At 37.8% G+C, this 14,111-nt stretch overlaps 1 protein-coding gene across 17 annotated transcripts in view; it reads left to right on the top strand.

Annotated features, from left to right (window-relative positions):
- Positions 1-14,111, top strand: part of ADD1 (adducin 1) — a 125,086-nt gene that overhangs the window by 89,121 nt on the left and 21,854 nt on the right. For 11 of the 17 annotated variants that reach the window (XM_039540033.1, XM_039540031.1, XM_039540035.1 and 8 more), the window contains 3 exons: positions 1,902-2,003; positions 8,924-9,013; positions 9,888-9,980. In XM_039540033.1, the coding sequence (XP_039395967.1) occupies positions 1,902-2,003; positions 8,924-9,013; positions 9,888-9,980 (285 nt within the window). The remainder of the gene's footprint in view (positions 1-1,901; positions 2,004-8,923; positions 9,014-9,887; positions 9,981-14,111) is intronic. The other 6 variants (XM_039540036.1, XM_039540034.1, XM_039540042.1 and 3 more) reach the window with 1 other exon arrangement.

Below are 14,111 nucleotides of genomic sequence, written 5' to 3'. Positions count from 1 at the left end.
GGTTGGTATTTTTCTCTTACAGACTTATTAATCAGGGAATGTATGTACTCTTAAGCAAGAGTATAGTGTATCATCTAGAAAGCCCTGAAGAAAACAGAGAAGAGGTTCTGTGTATGTGTGATGGCTTTTTGTTGTTTGGTTTTTAAAAGTTTGTTTACAGAAATAAGTAGTCAATACATACTTGCTACCTTCAGCTCTATATTAAGCAGTACTGCCATGGAAAAAAAAATTCCACATACATACATACATATTTAGAGCAATACTCTTAATTTTTTAATCTTCGTTCACATACAACATAATCAAATTATTTAATATCTGAAATAATCAGTAGACATTTGAAGTAAAATCCTGACTCAAAAATTAATATTGTTTAGCTATTGTGCTGGAGCAATAGAAAATTCTTACAATGTCCCAGGTTTGTGTACTTAATTTTTTAATGCTTTTTCTTAATTTAAAAAGAAAACAGTTTGCTGTACTGAGGTTGTTTTCATATTTTAATGTTTTTGACTAAAATTATCTTTAATAAAAAGCTGGATTAATTTTTATCTAAGAAGATAATCATCAGTGAGTATTCCACAGCTCCATGTTCATTCCATTTTTTTCTTTACAGTGCAAAACATTTTTAAATTCTGTTTGCTTTTTAAAGTTTTACAATTTCTGGCTATCTTATTGTCTCTCAAAATTACTCAGAAAAATGCATAGCATTTGCTCTCTAAAACAGGTTTGTTTTAAATGTTCAATGCATTTTCTATGCAATAACAATTGAGAATTGTTGAGATATTGCATTTGATGAATCAGAGGTAAAGAGAAAAAGCTTTAGTGTTGTGGCACAGAAACCCTGTCAACATACTAGATGCAATGACCATGTAAAACAACCTTCTGTGAAGAGCCCATGAAGCGCTTTAAGTTTGTGTTTGGGATATTTTTGTAATCTTTTGAGCTATATAAGTTATATAAAATATTCGACATCACCAAACTGTTCCCCTAGGCTGCTGTATTGATACAGCTATTTATCTGTACAGAAACAATTCTGAAAACACAGTATATTCTAATGCAGTAGTTTGTTTTAATGCAAAACTTTGGTGATGCCCACTCTTGCTTCACAGTACAAAATCATTCACTAAACCTGGTTAGTGACATCACATTGCTTTTCACACTCCTGTCATCTTATGCTTTCAGTTTGCTTTGATGTTTGTTGAGTATCAGAGGATTGAATCAATGATTTCGCTCTCATTTTAGTATTCAAAGAGAAAATGTGAAGGTGAATATGACCATACTAGGATTTAAAAACACTTATAGCTTTATCTTAACTTTATCTAGGTCGATTTTTTTCCCCTGTGATTTAAAGGGACACTGTCAACTCAATTTTAGAAAAAATTACCTAATTTAAAAAAAAATTGAGACAACCCTTTGCATAGCATATCTTGAAATGCCTTTTTCTTTAATTTTTCCTTTTAAAAATAAGTATTAAGGGATTTTTGTCTCCTTTATTGCTAAGGGTCTCTTCAGCAAGGGAGAAACAAAGTACACAGGGAAAATGTTGAACCTGTCTAGTTATGTGGTGCTGTCAAATTCACAGAAAAATGAACTGCTAATAAACTTACTTGCGCTTCAGTAATCACTGGTGTTACATGTAACAATAAGTGCAAAGGTTTGGAGATGGAAATGATATTCTAGTTGATAGTGTCTCTGTAGACATTTATTTTAATTCCTTTTCTGACTCTGTTACCACTGAAGAAGTGTATGAGTTAAGTGCTCTTATAAAGGAATAGAATGTAACCATTGATTCAGTTTTCTGCATTTATATAGAACGCATGATCAGTTGTTATATAAATTTGCTGCTATTAATATTCCTTGCCATTACAGCAATTCTGACTATTGAACTGTTCTTGGCATTGCAGTGGACTAAAGAGGATGGACATAGAACTGCCACCTCTGCTGTCCCTAACCTGTTTGTTCCATTGAACACTAACCCAAAGGAGGTCCAAGAAATGAGGAACAAGGTTTGTAACTGCTGTTAAATAATTTAATTTGCCATCATTTTATTTAAATTGCATACTTGTAAACAGCTAATAATTTTTGTTGTCATAAGGTCTTGCAGAAATCAAAAGCATGGCTTCTGCATTGTCCTCACCATGATAACTAGAGGCAGAAACAGTCACTATATATTCTTGAACTAAGCTCAGTAGTCTTTTGTCACCTGCTCCCTTTGAGCCAAGGAGGGCTTTAAACTAGGTTCAAAGGGGGCATGTGATAAAAGCCCACAGGTAAGTATACAAAAAAAATGATCATACCAGAGGGTTAGATGTGCGGGGGTGGGGAGAACATGGAAAATTACAAGAGAGAAATTAGTGGGGGAATCTGCCCAACATCTTAGATGTCTGTACAGATGCTCCCCGACTTACGCAAGCATTCCATTCCGGAACACCTTGTGTAACTTGAATTTTGCGTAAGTCGGAAACGTATATTCGACCATTATTTGAAAAAAAACAAAAAACAAAAACAAAAAAAAAACCCAACCCCTATTGCTAGCTTATGAACTTTTTCTGTTAAGTGCGGATAAGTAAGTCAGGTTTGCGTAACCTGGGGGTCGTCTGTACTCAAATGTAAAAAGTATGGGGAATGAACAGGAAGTATTAGTACATAAGCTAAAATATGACTTAATTGGCATCACAGGAACTTGGTATGATAAGTTTAATGACTGGAATATTGGTATAAAGGGGTATAGCTTGATCAGGAAGGACAGGCAGAGTAAAAAGGGAGGCGGCATTGCATTATACATCAAAAATATATAATAAGCTCCTTCTGCGGTCCAGAAGGAGGTGGAAGGCAGACAAGCTGAAAGCTTCTTGGTTAAGATAAAGAGGGTTAAAAATAGAGGTAACATTCTGGTAGGGGTCTGCCATAGACCACAAGATCAGGAAGAGGAAGTGGATGAGGGATTTCTAGAACAAACAACAGAAATATCCAAAATACAAAAGCTGATACTAATGGGAGACTGTAACTGCCCTGACATTTGTTAGAAAAGTAATATGGCAAAAGATAAAATTTCCAGTAAGTTCTTGGAATGCAGTGGGGAACAACTTCTTGTTCCAGAACGGACTTAACCAGGGAGATAAACATTTTAGACTTGATTCTGATCAACAGGGAGGATTTGGTGGTGAATCTGAAGGTGGAAGGCAGTTTGGGTGAAAGTGATCATTAAATGATAGCTTTCATAGTCCTAGAGAAAGGAAGGAGTGAGAACAGCAGAATAAGGACAGGGGACTTAAAGGCTACTTTTTTTTTTCTTTTAACAAATTCAGATAAATGGTAGGTAAGGTCCCATGAGAAGAAAATCTAATAGAAAAAGGAGTTCAGGAGAGCTGGCACTTCCTCGAGACAACATTAAACATGCAACTGCAAACTGTTCCAATGTGAAGGAAAGATAGGAAGGGTAATAAGAATCCAATACGACTCCACCAGGAGCTCTTCAATGACCTAAAAATCCAAAAAGGAATTCTCATCAATTTGTCCATGTTTCCACTTTGTGTAGGAGTACAAAAGTATAGTACTAGCATGTAGGAACAAGATCAGAAAGGCTAAGGCACAAAATGAGGTACAACTAGAAAGGGACATAAAAGGCAATTAAGAAGAGGTTCTTTAAGTACACTAGGAGCAAGAGAAAGATGAAACAAAGTGTATCTCTTCTACTCAGCGGGGAAGGAGAGCTAATAACTTATGACATCAAGAAAAATGAGGTGTTTAATGCCTGTTTGCTTCAGTCTTTGCTAAGAAAATTAATGGTGACTAGATGCTCAGTACAGTTAATATTAAGAACAAGACGGGGAGGAACGCAAGCCAAAATAGGGAAAGGTTAAAGAATATTTAGATAAGTTAGATGTGTTCAAGTCGATAGGACCTGATTAAATTCATCCCAGGTTACATGTGAAACTAGCTGAAGCAATCTTGGAACCATCAGCAATTATCTTTGAGAACTCCTGGAGGATGGCTGGGTTCCCAGAGGACTGGAGAAGGGTAAACATAGTACCTATATTTAAGAAGGGAGAAAAAGAGGCCATGGGGAATTATAAACTAATCAGCCTAACTTCAATACCTGGAAAGGAACTGGAACAAATTATTAAATAATCAGTGTGTAAGCACCTGGAGTTAGAATAGGGTTATTAGGAATAGCCAGCATTGCTCGGTGGTGGTGAAGGGGGGCCTAGGGCAGGCTCCCTGCCTGGCTCCAGGGAAGTGGCAACCCCAGCTCTTAGCTCCACGTGCTGCCTCCGCTACGCCTCGCCCCAAGCCCTGGTTCTGCAGCTTTCATTGGCTGGGAACTGCGGCCAGTGGAAGTCACGGGGGCAGTGCCTGAGACGGCGGCAGCAGCATATGGAGCTAGGAGTTGAGGGAGGGGAGTTTCTGTCGCCCTTCCAGGGAACCCTCCCCCCAGGTAAGCACCTCCCTGCACCCCCAGCCCTGAGCCCTGGGGAGCAGGAGGGCCTGAGACTGCTGCAGCAGCGGCTGGTGCACATGGCGTAGGGGCTACCTGAGCTGCTCTGGCAGCCTCCAGGTCAGGCGCGCCAGCCTCTGTAGAAGTCACGGGAAGTCACGGAATCGGTGACCTCCATGACAAACTTATTACTGTTTGGCCAGCTTCTGTGTCTGCTATTAAGTTATAAAATTCCAGGCAGACTCTTTTTCAGAAGGTAGGGTCCAGAATTGAGCCACATACATGATGTGGCTGTTTATTGTTAATTGTGATAGAGCCTGGGGGCCAACCAAGAACATGAGCTAAGCAATGTACAGTCCCTGCCCTGAAGCGTTCACAATTTAAATAGACAAGACAGAAAAAGAGTAGGGGAAAATGATCAGTCATCATGGTAGTGCTGTGATTTTTTTGTTTGTTTTTTGTTTGGGGGGCTTTTTAGGGATGGGATTAGCTAAATATGTATTCTAAAAAGGCTTCTGCTCATATTAAAATTATTTGCAAAATATTTCCAAACCTTTGTCAATTTAAAACTAAAGCACAGAAATATAGATCCGCCAGTCTTTGGACGTTGCTTTATAATTGGGCTGTGATTAGGCAAGGTGTGGTTCTCCCCCTCCTCCCAGATCAGTTGAGCCAGATATTAACCATTTTAAAATGGTCTAGTGGTTTGAATTCCAGTCCCTGTGTGAAATTAACTTTAAATGTTACTACTGGTCTTCTATGAGGAAGGGGTTTGGATCATCCTATTTAGCTTCCATTCTTGCAAAAGTATAAACATATGTTGGCAATCTGTTAGCAAAAATTAGTAATGGGCTAACTTGCCTCTAATTGCTGTTGCTGGTGCTGTTAGTTGATGCCACTATTGGAAAAGGGAGTTTGTGCAGGTAAAATCTTGTAAAAGGTTACTGGCATAAACACTGTTTAGTGCTAAAGGAGAGTCTGTTTAGGGTTAAGGATAGAGCTATCATCTTTGTCCCAGCAGCGTTGTGGAATGGTCACTGTTTAATATGGAAAGTCCAGTGCAATTTAACCAATCTCAAAGGCATAAATCTTGAAACCGAAATCTATACATGTGAAATATTCAAGTAGGCAGATGTTGATACTCGTTATGTTGAGTTTCTCATGCTAATGGTACATTATTTTCTGTGTGAACATGCCTTCTTTTGAAAGCCCTTGGCTTGTTAAATGATAGTTGAACTTGTCACGTAGAGTCCTTCACATACTTAGGTTTCAAGTTTTTATAATCTGCTCTTCCTGTGGGAGCTGTGTGGGTTTTATTGGGTTTGGTATTTGGCAGCAATCCAGTCATCAAAAAATTGTACTCTAAGAACAATATTAAACATTTTTGTGTAGCAACGTAGATGGTAGATTTGTTGGTCTTGTCCAAAACAAATAATTTATGGAAACCCTGGTTTTGGAAGCAGTATTTCAGACAGAGGTAAAGGTCAGAGGTAGACTAGATTGCATAGACAAAACTTTATATAAGGAGCTCGAATACCCTGACTCTTCTGAAGTATCTGCTCTGTAATAGTCCCAGTTCTACTAAATAATACAAAGAACTGTCAGCATAAGGTTCAAGTAACTAGAAGTGCAGTGCCAAAACAAATTATATTCTAGGTTCCTGCTTTCCACTATAAAATATATTTGGAGAAACAGAATTGCTAATAAACTTGCAACTGACAATAGAAAGAATATGTGGAATAAGACTCTCTTACCTTTTTGCAAAAACTGTCACGGAAACTGTCAACTTAAACTTGGTCTAAAAATTTTTTTTAATGTTTATAAAACCTAAAATCAATAAAAATGTCTCCACAGTTAAAAAGAAACGAAGTGAAAACAATTGTTAAATGAACATTTCCACTGTGGTGCTAAAAACCTGAAAGTGAAACCAACCAAAACCAGAAGTAAAACTGATTTCATGAGTTTTCATTGCCCCAGTCAAGATAAATGCAAGGAGTAAACCGAGAATATAAATAGAAATGTGGGAATAGGATTTTCAATTTTTTCAGTTTTAATAATCTTAGGTGTTGATGATAAGATGGATAGTCTCTTTTGTTTACAACATAACTTTAAGATGAATATCCATTTCTCATCCATGCAATCACAAGTGAATCCCTCTAAATGCATCCTCTTCTGCAGCTTTAGAAACAGCACTCCAAACTACTTTAGAAATGTTGCATGCTGGGTCAGCAATTATGGTTTCATTGCCCTCACAAGACATTCAAGTTGAGGAATTACTTTATTTCTGTTCCCACATCGTGGAGTAAGGAAAGAGCTTTCAGACATTGAAGACATAAAAGAGAGCATTTGTATTTAGATACACAGATGGATACTTCTTTGTGCAATTAACTGATGTTTGCATTCAAAAATATCCATTCATGCACATGCAAATGAGGGATTTTGCATTCTCGAACGAATGTACTCATTAACATCCACTTCAAAAGTATAGCTGCCACTGTCAAAGTTTGGATTGTAAATTGAGGTGGTAAAGAGTATTGTTATTAATTAATCAATTTGTACGTATCTTGAGGATAGTAGAATTATAGTAATAGCCACATGGATTTGTCAAGAACAAATCATGCCAAACCAATCTAATTTCCTTCTTTGACAGGGTTACTAGCCTAGTGGATGGGGGAAAGCTATAGATGTGATGTATCTTGATTTTTAGTAATGCTTTTGACGTAATCCACAACATTCTCATAAGCAAATTTGGGAAATGTGGTCTAGATTAAATTACTATCAGGTAAGTACAAAATTGCTTGAAAGATCAAAGAGTAGTTATCAAAGGTTTTCTGTCAAACAGGGGTGGGGAAAAATCTCTAGTGGGATCCAGCAAGAGTCTGTTCTGGGTCTGGTACTAGTTAATATTTCCATTAATGACTTGAAAAGTGGAGTGGAGAGTGTGCTTACAGAATTTGTAGATAACACCAAACTGGGATTGGTCGCAAGCACTTTGGAAGACAGGATCAAAATTCAAAACAACCTTGACAAATTTTAGAACTGGTCTGAAATCAACAAGATGAAATTCAGTGAAGACAAGTATAAAGTACTACATCTGGGAAGGAAAAATAAATTTCACAACTACAAATGGGAAATAACTGACTAGGTATTAGTACATCAGAAAAGGATCTGGGGATGATAGTAGATCAGAAATTGAATGAGTCAATGTGATGCAGTTGCGAAAAAGGCTAATATCAATCTGGGGTATTAATATTAACAGGAATATTGTGTATATAAGACACAGAAGGTAATTGTTCCAGTCTACTCAGCCTTGGCGAGGCCTCAGCCAGAGTAGTGTGTCCACTTCTGGGCACCACGCTTTAGGAAAGATGTGGATAAACTGGAGAGAGTGCTGAGGAGAGCAACAAAAATTATAAAAGGTTTAAAAAACCTGACATACGAGGAAATGTTTAGTCTTGAGAAAAGAAGGTTGAGGAGGGTCCTGAAAACACTCTTCCAATGTGTTACTGGCCGTTATAAAGAGGATGGTGATCAGTTGTGCTCCATGTCCACTGAATATAGGCTTAGGTTTAATGGGCTTAATTTGCAGCAAGGGAGATTAAGGTTTTTTATAAACACACACACACCTCTACCTCTATATAACGCTGTCCTCGGGAGCCAAAAAATCTTACCGCGTTATAGGTGAAACTGCATTATATTGAACTTGCTTTGATCCACCGGAGTGCGCAGCCCCGCTCCCCCGGAGCACTGCTTTACTGCGTTATATCCGAATTAGTGTTTTATCGGATTGCATAATATCGAGGTAGAGGTGTATATAATTAAATATGCGCATGCACACATACTTTGTAGCTACAAAGGTTAGTTAAGCCCTGGTATAGGCCTCCAAGTGAGGTTGTGCATTCCCTGTCACTGGAAGGTTTTAAGAACAGGTTAGACAAACACCAGTCAGGGGATGATCAAGGTTTACTTGGTTCTGCCTCAGCTGGACAAGATGACCTCCCAAGGTCCCTTCCGGCCCTACATTTCTATTATTCTACTTTAGTAGCACTTTCTGTCAGTTTTCGAATTACTCTCTGTGTGGTGTGGTTATGGAATGTGTGGACACTAAAAGGTTGAACATGGTAAAAGACTGATCCAGAATGCTCTGATGCCCTTCTGAACTGTCTTTCTCTGCTACCTGATCAGTCTACTTTTACCATGTAAAAGGAAGGCAAATGCATGCTTTGGTACCTAGATACCAAACTAATCTAGATCAATAGAATCCTGGGGGTACATCTTCAGCTAGTGTAAATTGTCTCAGCTCCATTGACATCCATAGAGCTATGATAATTTATGCCAACTCGGGATCTGTCCCTAAAACCTAGCTGAAAAAGGGTTTGGTTTGGTTTGTTTGGTCTCTCGCCCCTCCCCCCCCCCACACACAAACTGAGTGGATAAAACGGGTTTGTCTACTGTTCACATGTATTTATCCTGCTGTTTTCTTCACAGATCCGAGAGCAAAACTTACAGGATATTAAAACCGCTGGTCCTCAGTCACAGGTTCTTTGTGGGGTAGTAGTGGACAGGAGTCTTGTACAGGTGAGAACACAGAGTGCCATAAAATATAATCTTAAAGTTAATGTCTGGTGTCCTCTACTGTCACCTAATATGTCACTATAACATTATTCTTTAATTGGCAGAGAGTAACTGTTTATAAGGTAAGTGTTAGAGATAACACACCATTGTCTTTGTGAGAGTGCTCAGGGTCAGAAATGTAAGAGGCTTTACTAGTGCAGCTGAAGCATGTCTGTGAGAGATGCTCTTTGATTTATGGCTGAACGTAGTGCATGAAAATTTGAAAAGGCTATTTATATGGGATAGAATCTTGCTCAAAACTAGTCAGGCTTTGTGACAACTTGGATATTTTTCAAGTTAATGTACTTTTAAAATATAAGATATTGGAAATAGCGAATCAATTTTGTGTAATAGTGTGTATTGAATATATTCTGATAACTTGACAATTTATTTGGAGATCAATTAAAAAAGAAAAATACTATTGGTATTGTACATCAACAATAAAATCATTAAGCTAAAAATACTGTCTTTGGTGCACTAAGTAAATAGACTTTTTTTAATTATTCAAAATAAGAGTTTAAAGTGCTCTCTATACAGTTGCTCAGCGAAGTGCACACTCTAATGACTTACTCACATTTACTGAGATGTAAGTTTTTAATATAATTGGCAGTAGATAAGTATTTTCTGATGCACTTTATGAAGTTTGACTAGTCATATCATGAACATAGCATTTTTCAGTCTGTGATATATTTGTGTGCATGTCAGTTCATTATCATTGCTATTTTATCTACCATTTACTGTTTCTCTGCATGTTTATAACTAGTGTCACATAATGCTCATGGTTGATATGTTAAAGCCTGGGCTTGGTTTGCTCTGTTTACTCAATTTACTGTTGCAGGATGCTCCCCTCTCAGACTGTACGGAAACTATTGAAGGGCTCGATCTCACAGAGCAGGCCTTTAGTCCAGCTAAATCTCTCTCTGTTAGAAAGGTACTTACTGCCCTGTCATACTGCTCTAAATACTGTTGTTCACCCTTCACTTCTACCTCTCCCTACTCTGCCCTGTTACCTGTAATAGCTAAAGAGTTGGCTTTAATAGAAAGACTAGATTAGGGGTGGCCAACCTGAGCCTGGGAGAGAGAGCCAGAATTTACCAGTGTATGTTGCTAAAGAGCCACAGTAATATGTCAGCAGCCCCCCATCAGCTCCTCTCTGCCCCACTCCCAGTGCCTCCCACCCACTGACAGCCCCACTGATCAGCACCTCGCCCTCCTTCCCCGCACCTTCCGATCAGCTGTTTCGTGGCGTGCAGGAGGCTTGGAGGGGGAGGAGCGAGGGCACGGCAGGCTTGGGAAGGGGTGGAGTGGGGCAGGGCCTGTGGCAGAGCCAGGGTTGAGCAGTGAGCACCCCCTGGCACATTGGAAAGTTGGCGCCTGTAGCTCCAGCCCCGGAGTCGGTGCCTATACAAGGAGCCGCATATTAACCTCTGAAGAGCTGCATGTGGTTCTTGAGCCACAGGTTGGCCACCCCCAGACTAAATGGATGTACAAATTATGTATGTGCCATTCTACAGGCAGTTAAATTACCCTTGTAAAGTACTTCTTAAAGTTGTTGAGTTTCTTTTTATATATTCAAACTGGTGAATAACATGAAAATGTGTGTGAAGTTATGGGGATCATCAGGAGTTCTGCATGTGGTGTTTGGTTTGTGCATGTCATTGGTGTTCAATAATCCTAATTTGAGATCCATTTTGAGCTAGCCTAGTCTCAGCCCGATTGCGTCAATGTAATTCCAAAGATAACCACAGGTCTAAGGTTTACCAAGCTGACTTAAAATCAGAAAGTGGGGGTTTTTTGGGGGGGTGTTTTGGTTTTGTTTTTTTAAGGCTCCTATGCTGCAAGGATGCTGGATGCCTCCTTCTATATTCCTGTAATAGGAGTTGAGATGCAGGAGCTACTCTTCACTCCACAGGGCTCAGTCCTAAATATACTAATTCTCAAATGATTAATGAATAAACAATATCTATGGCATTTTATGAAGTATAATTAAGGCAGAAGATAAATCTAAAATGTGTTTTGGGTTTGCTTGGGAGGCTAAGTAAAATTGGAGTAATTTCCACAATGGAAATTCTTCAGTCTGCCCTTTGAGAGTTCAATATGGAACTTCAGCAGGTAGATGTGTATCACTCCCTTTCTTCTCTGTCCCTCACCACCTCCATCAAATTCTCAAATCAACTGGAAGCTAAATAAATTGTGCCTCAAATCTTCTTTCTCCATCACCATGTTTATCCTGTCAAGAACTGAGAACAATTTGAAATGTATAGTTGTTGCAAGTCCTGTGATTTTTTTTTTTAACATGCCGTCAGTGATCAGTCAATCTGTATTGTAGATACATCATATACCATAATATTGTGAGTGGGGTAAGCACTGGTTTTCAGGCCAAATCTCATGTTCTTGTCAAAAGGTAGCTATATTCTAAAGAGAAGGGTAATGAATTATTCTTTTCAGATTTAAGGCTAGAAAATATAAACCCAAAATCAAACACTTCAAAAGCCGTGTCTGTCCTTCACTTTTCTATCTTCTCTGCTCAGTTATCATAATTTCAGCAGAGGGATTGGTGGTTTTAAATAATGTCATCACAATATACAGTAATAATTTTTACCAGGGAAATGTAAGATTTCATTTCAATTCTTATAAAGTGTTTGAATAATTGCAGTGCTCTTGTAATGAAAGTATTCACAAGTACTTTATAAGGATTTTAAAGGTAGCAGAGGCCAGAAGTATGGGCAAAAGTATGTGATATGTTTTTAACAGTATATAATGTCAGGACAAACTATCCAAATGAAGTGTTTTTTCCCCTCTTATTGGTGTCATTAAAATCCTAGGTTACCAGTGAAATGATGTAAAATTAGCTATCTTGACACATAGAGTAGTAGTTACCTACCTATACATTATCTTTGTATAAAATGAGAATTGGGAATTTGGAACAGGAATATTTTGAAGAGTGAGGAATGATTGTATTGTAAAAAATGGCATTGATGGGTAAGCAAGTGATGCAGGTAGATTGTGCTGAAAATCCAAACACAAATTATATATTTTCCCTTCCATGTAAGATTTTTTCAGAGCAAAAAAAAAAAACCTATAGGAAATATAATGCACAACCAATCTAACTTTTAAAAATCAATTGCATTGTTAGAATTTTATAGAGCACTAGAAATTCTTCTGTTGTCAGTGTCTTAGAAATTTGCACTCAAATAAAGTAATAGCAAGAAATTGCTATCTGAATAGGATTTTAAAAAAATAAACATTCAGTTAACATTGGGATATACATGAATTAGTAACACATTTGTTTAAGAGAGAAAATTCCAGTGTTACATACAAAATATGTATATAATCATTTGAGTCCAGTCTTGCCTAGAGCTGCACTGATAAATTATCAATTTTGCCTCATCAAATGCTTTCACGCTCTGAGAAATTCTGGCCATGTCACATCACAAGATCCTTATGCATCACAATTGTAATCACATTGTGAACCATATTAACTAAGTGTCTGCTGGCATCCTAACCAAATAGGGAATTTGGGTGGGTTTTTTTCACTGACATTCTGTGATGTAATAAAATTAACAAGATATGGGCCATTTCCCTATTCTTGAAATGGAGTAGCTATTCATGTCTCTTCCTAAAAACTGCTCCATAGCTTTGCTTTTGCTGAGTAAGTTCTGTGTTCTGCCCTGTAAGTGGCTCCATTTCAGTGGTGATCTCTGGCTGTTAAACACCTTGAGACCTGGTCCTTTCAGATAAAAAGCACTATATAAACACAAGATGTTAATGTGAATTATTAACTGTCTAAACTTTTTAATGAGTTGGTTATCTGTTAGCAAGACAAAGTGGGTGAGGTAATATCTTTTATTGGGCCAACTTCTGTTGGTGAGAGAGACAAGCTTTCAAGCTATCAGTTATCTATTGTTTTTCATGCGTTTCATAAAGGGAGGAAAGATGCTCATATTAGATGCCAGTACTGTTCATGTTTACCCCCAAGATTAAGATGTGTTCTCAATTTACATTTATGAAAGCGAAATACAGCAGAAAGTTTACAAAGTGAGTTCTTTTTTACCAGAATTTCCATATAGGAAATGTATAGCATCATCCAGAGTTGGACATTTCTCTTGTTCACCTTCTTTGTGGGAGAAACTTACCCCTCATACTTCTCAAGGGTGGAAAGAAATTGCATTAATGGCTACCAGTCTCGCCCACTGCTCTTCTGTTGTTAAAATAGTAAAGAAAGCAGCCCTAATGCACAAGGCAGTCACACGTAGAGTCAGACAACCTTCAAATAGTCTGTTATAGTTTAAAATAATATTAAAATCAGATAATGGTCCAAATGAAGGCAAAGGAACATCAGCTTCTTCTATATCATCATATTGAGAGAGCTCTTCCTTAAGGTCCTCTCTCATTATAGATGAAGACACAATAAATTCCTGGATTCCGAGTTGATGAATAATCTCAAAAATATTTTGTGCCATCTAATCTTTTTTAAACTATGTTATAGAAAACAAAGGTAAGTTGTTGGGGTTTTTTTTTTTGTTTTTTTAAATTGGGTCTCACATATCTGGTTTAGTGAAAGAACCCTGACTTTCTTCTGAAACATCAAAAACTTAGTGATGAAATGGGGTGGACCCTTCTTCTTGAAAGTGCCGTTTATTAAAGTGTGTCCAGAATGAAGCAATTAGTAGCATATCTTCAGTAATTTCAACTCATTTGCAGTTTCTAATATGGCTACTATTATCAGTTTGGAAAATCTGTTTCCTACTCTGAATTCAAGATAGTTTCATACTTGCATGTTTTGAAGACCTCATGAAGATTTTTATAAATTCCTGCCTTTGCATTGCAACCATATCTTTGGTCCTGATAATGCAAGTCTCCACCAAATCTAATTATTTACCAAAAACTTAAATTTTTTGTTTCATAATAACCATAGTAATTCAAATCACATGTGTCTGAATGGACACACTTTGCACTATTCTTTTTTGGAGGAGGAAAGCAAAGTAACTCTTGATCGAGTCAGCAGTACTGTCCTGCTTCCAGTGGCCGTTCTTTAATTGTGGTGCATTTCATGCTGGGA

This window comes from Mauremys reevesii, linkage group 5 (assembly GCF_016161935.1).
Source record: "Mauremys reevesii isolate NIE-2019 linkage group 5, ASM1616193v1, whole genome shotgun sequence".
In the NCBI taxonomy this organism is placed as follows: Eukaryota; Metazoa; Chordata; order Testudines; family Geoemydidae; genus Mauremys; species Mauremys reevesii.
Note: the sequence above shows the minus strand (reverse complement) of the source record. Positions and strands in the feature narration are given on the sequence as shown.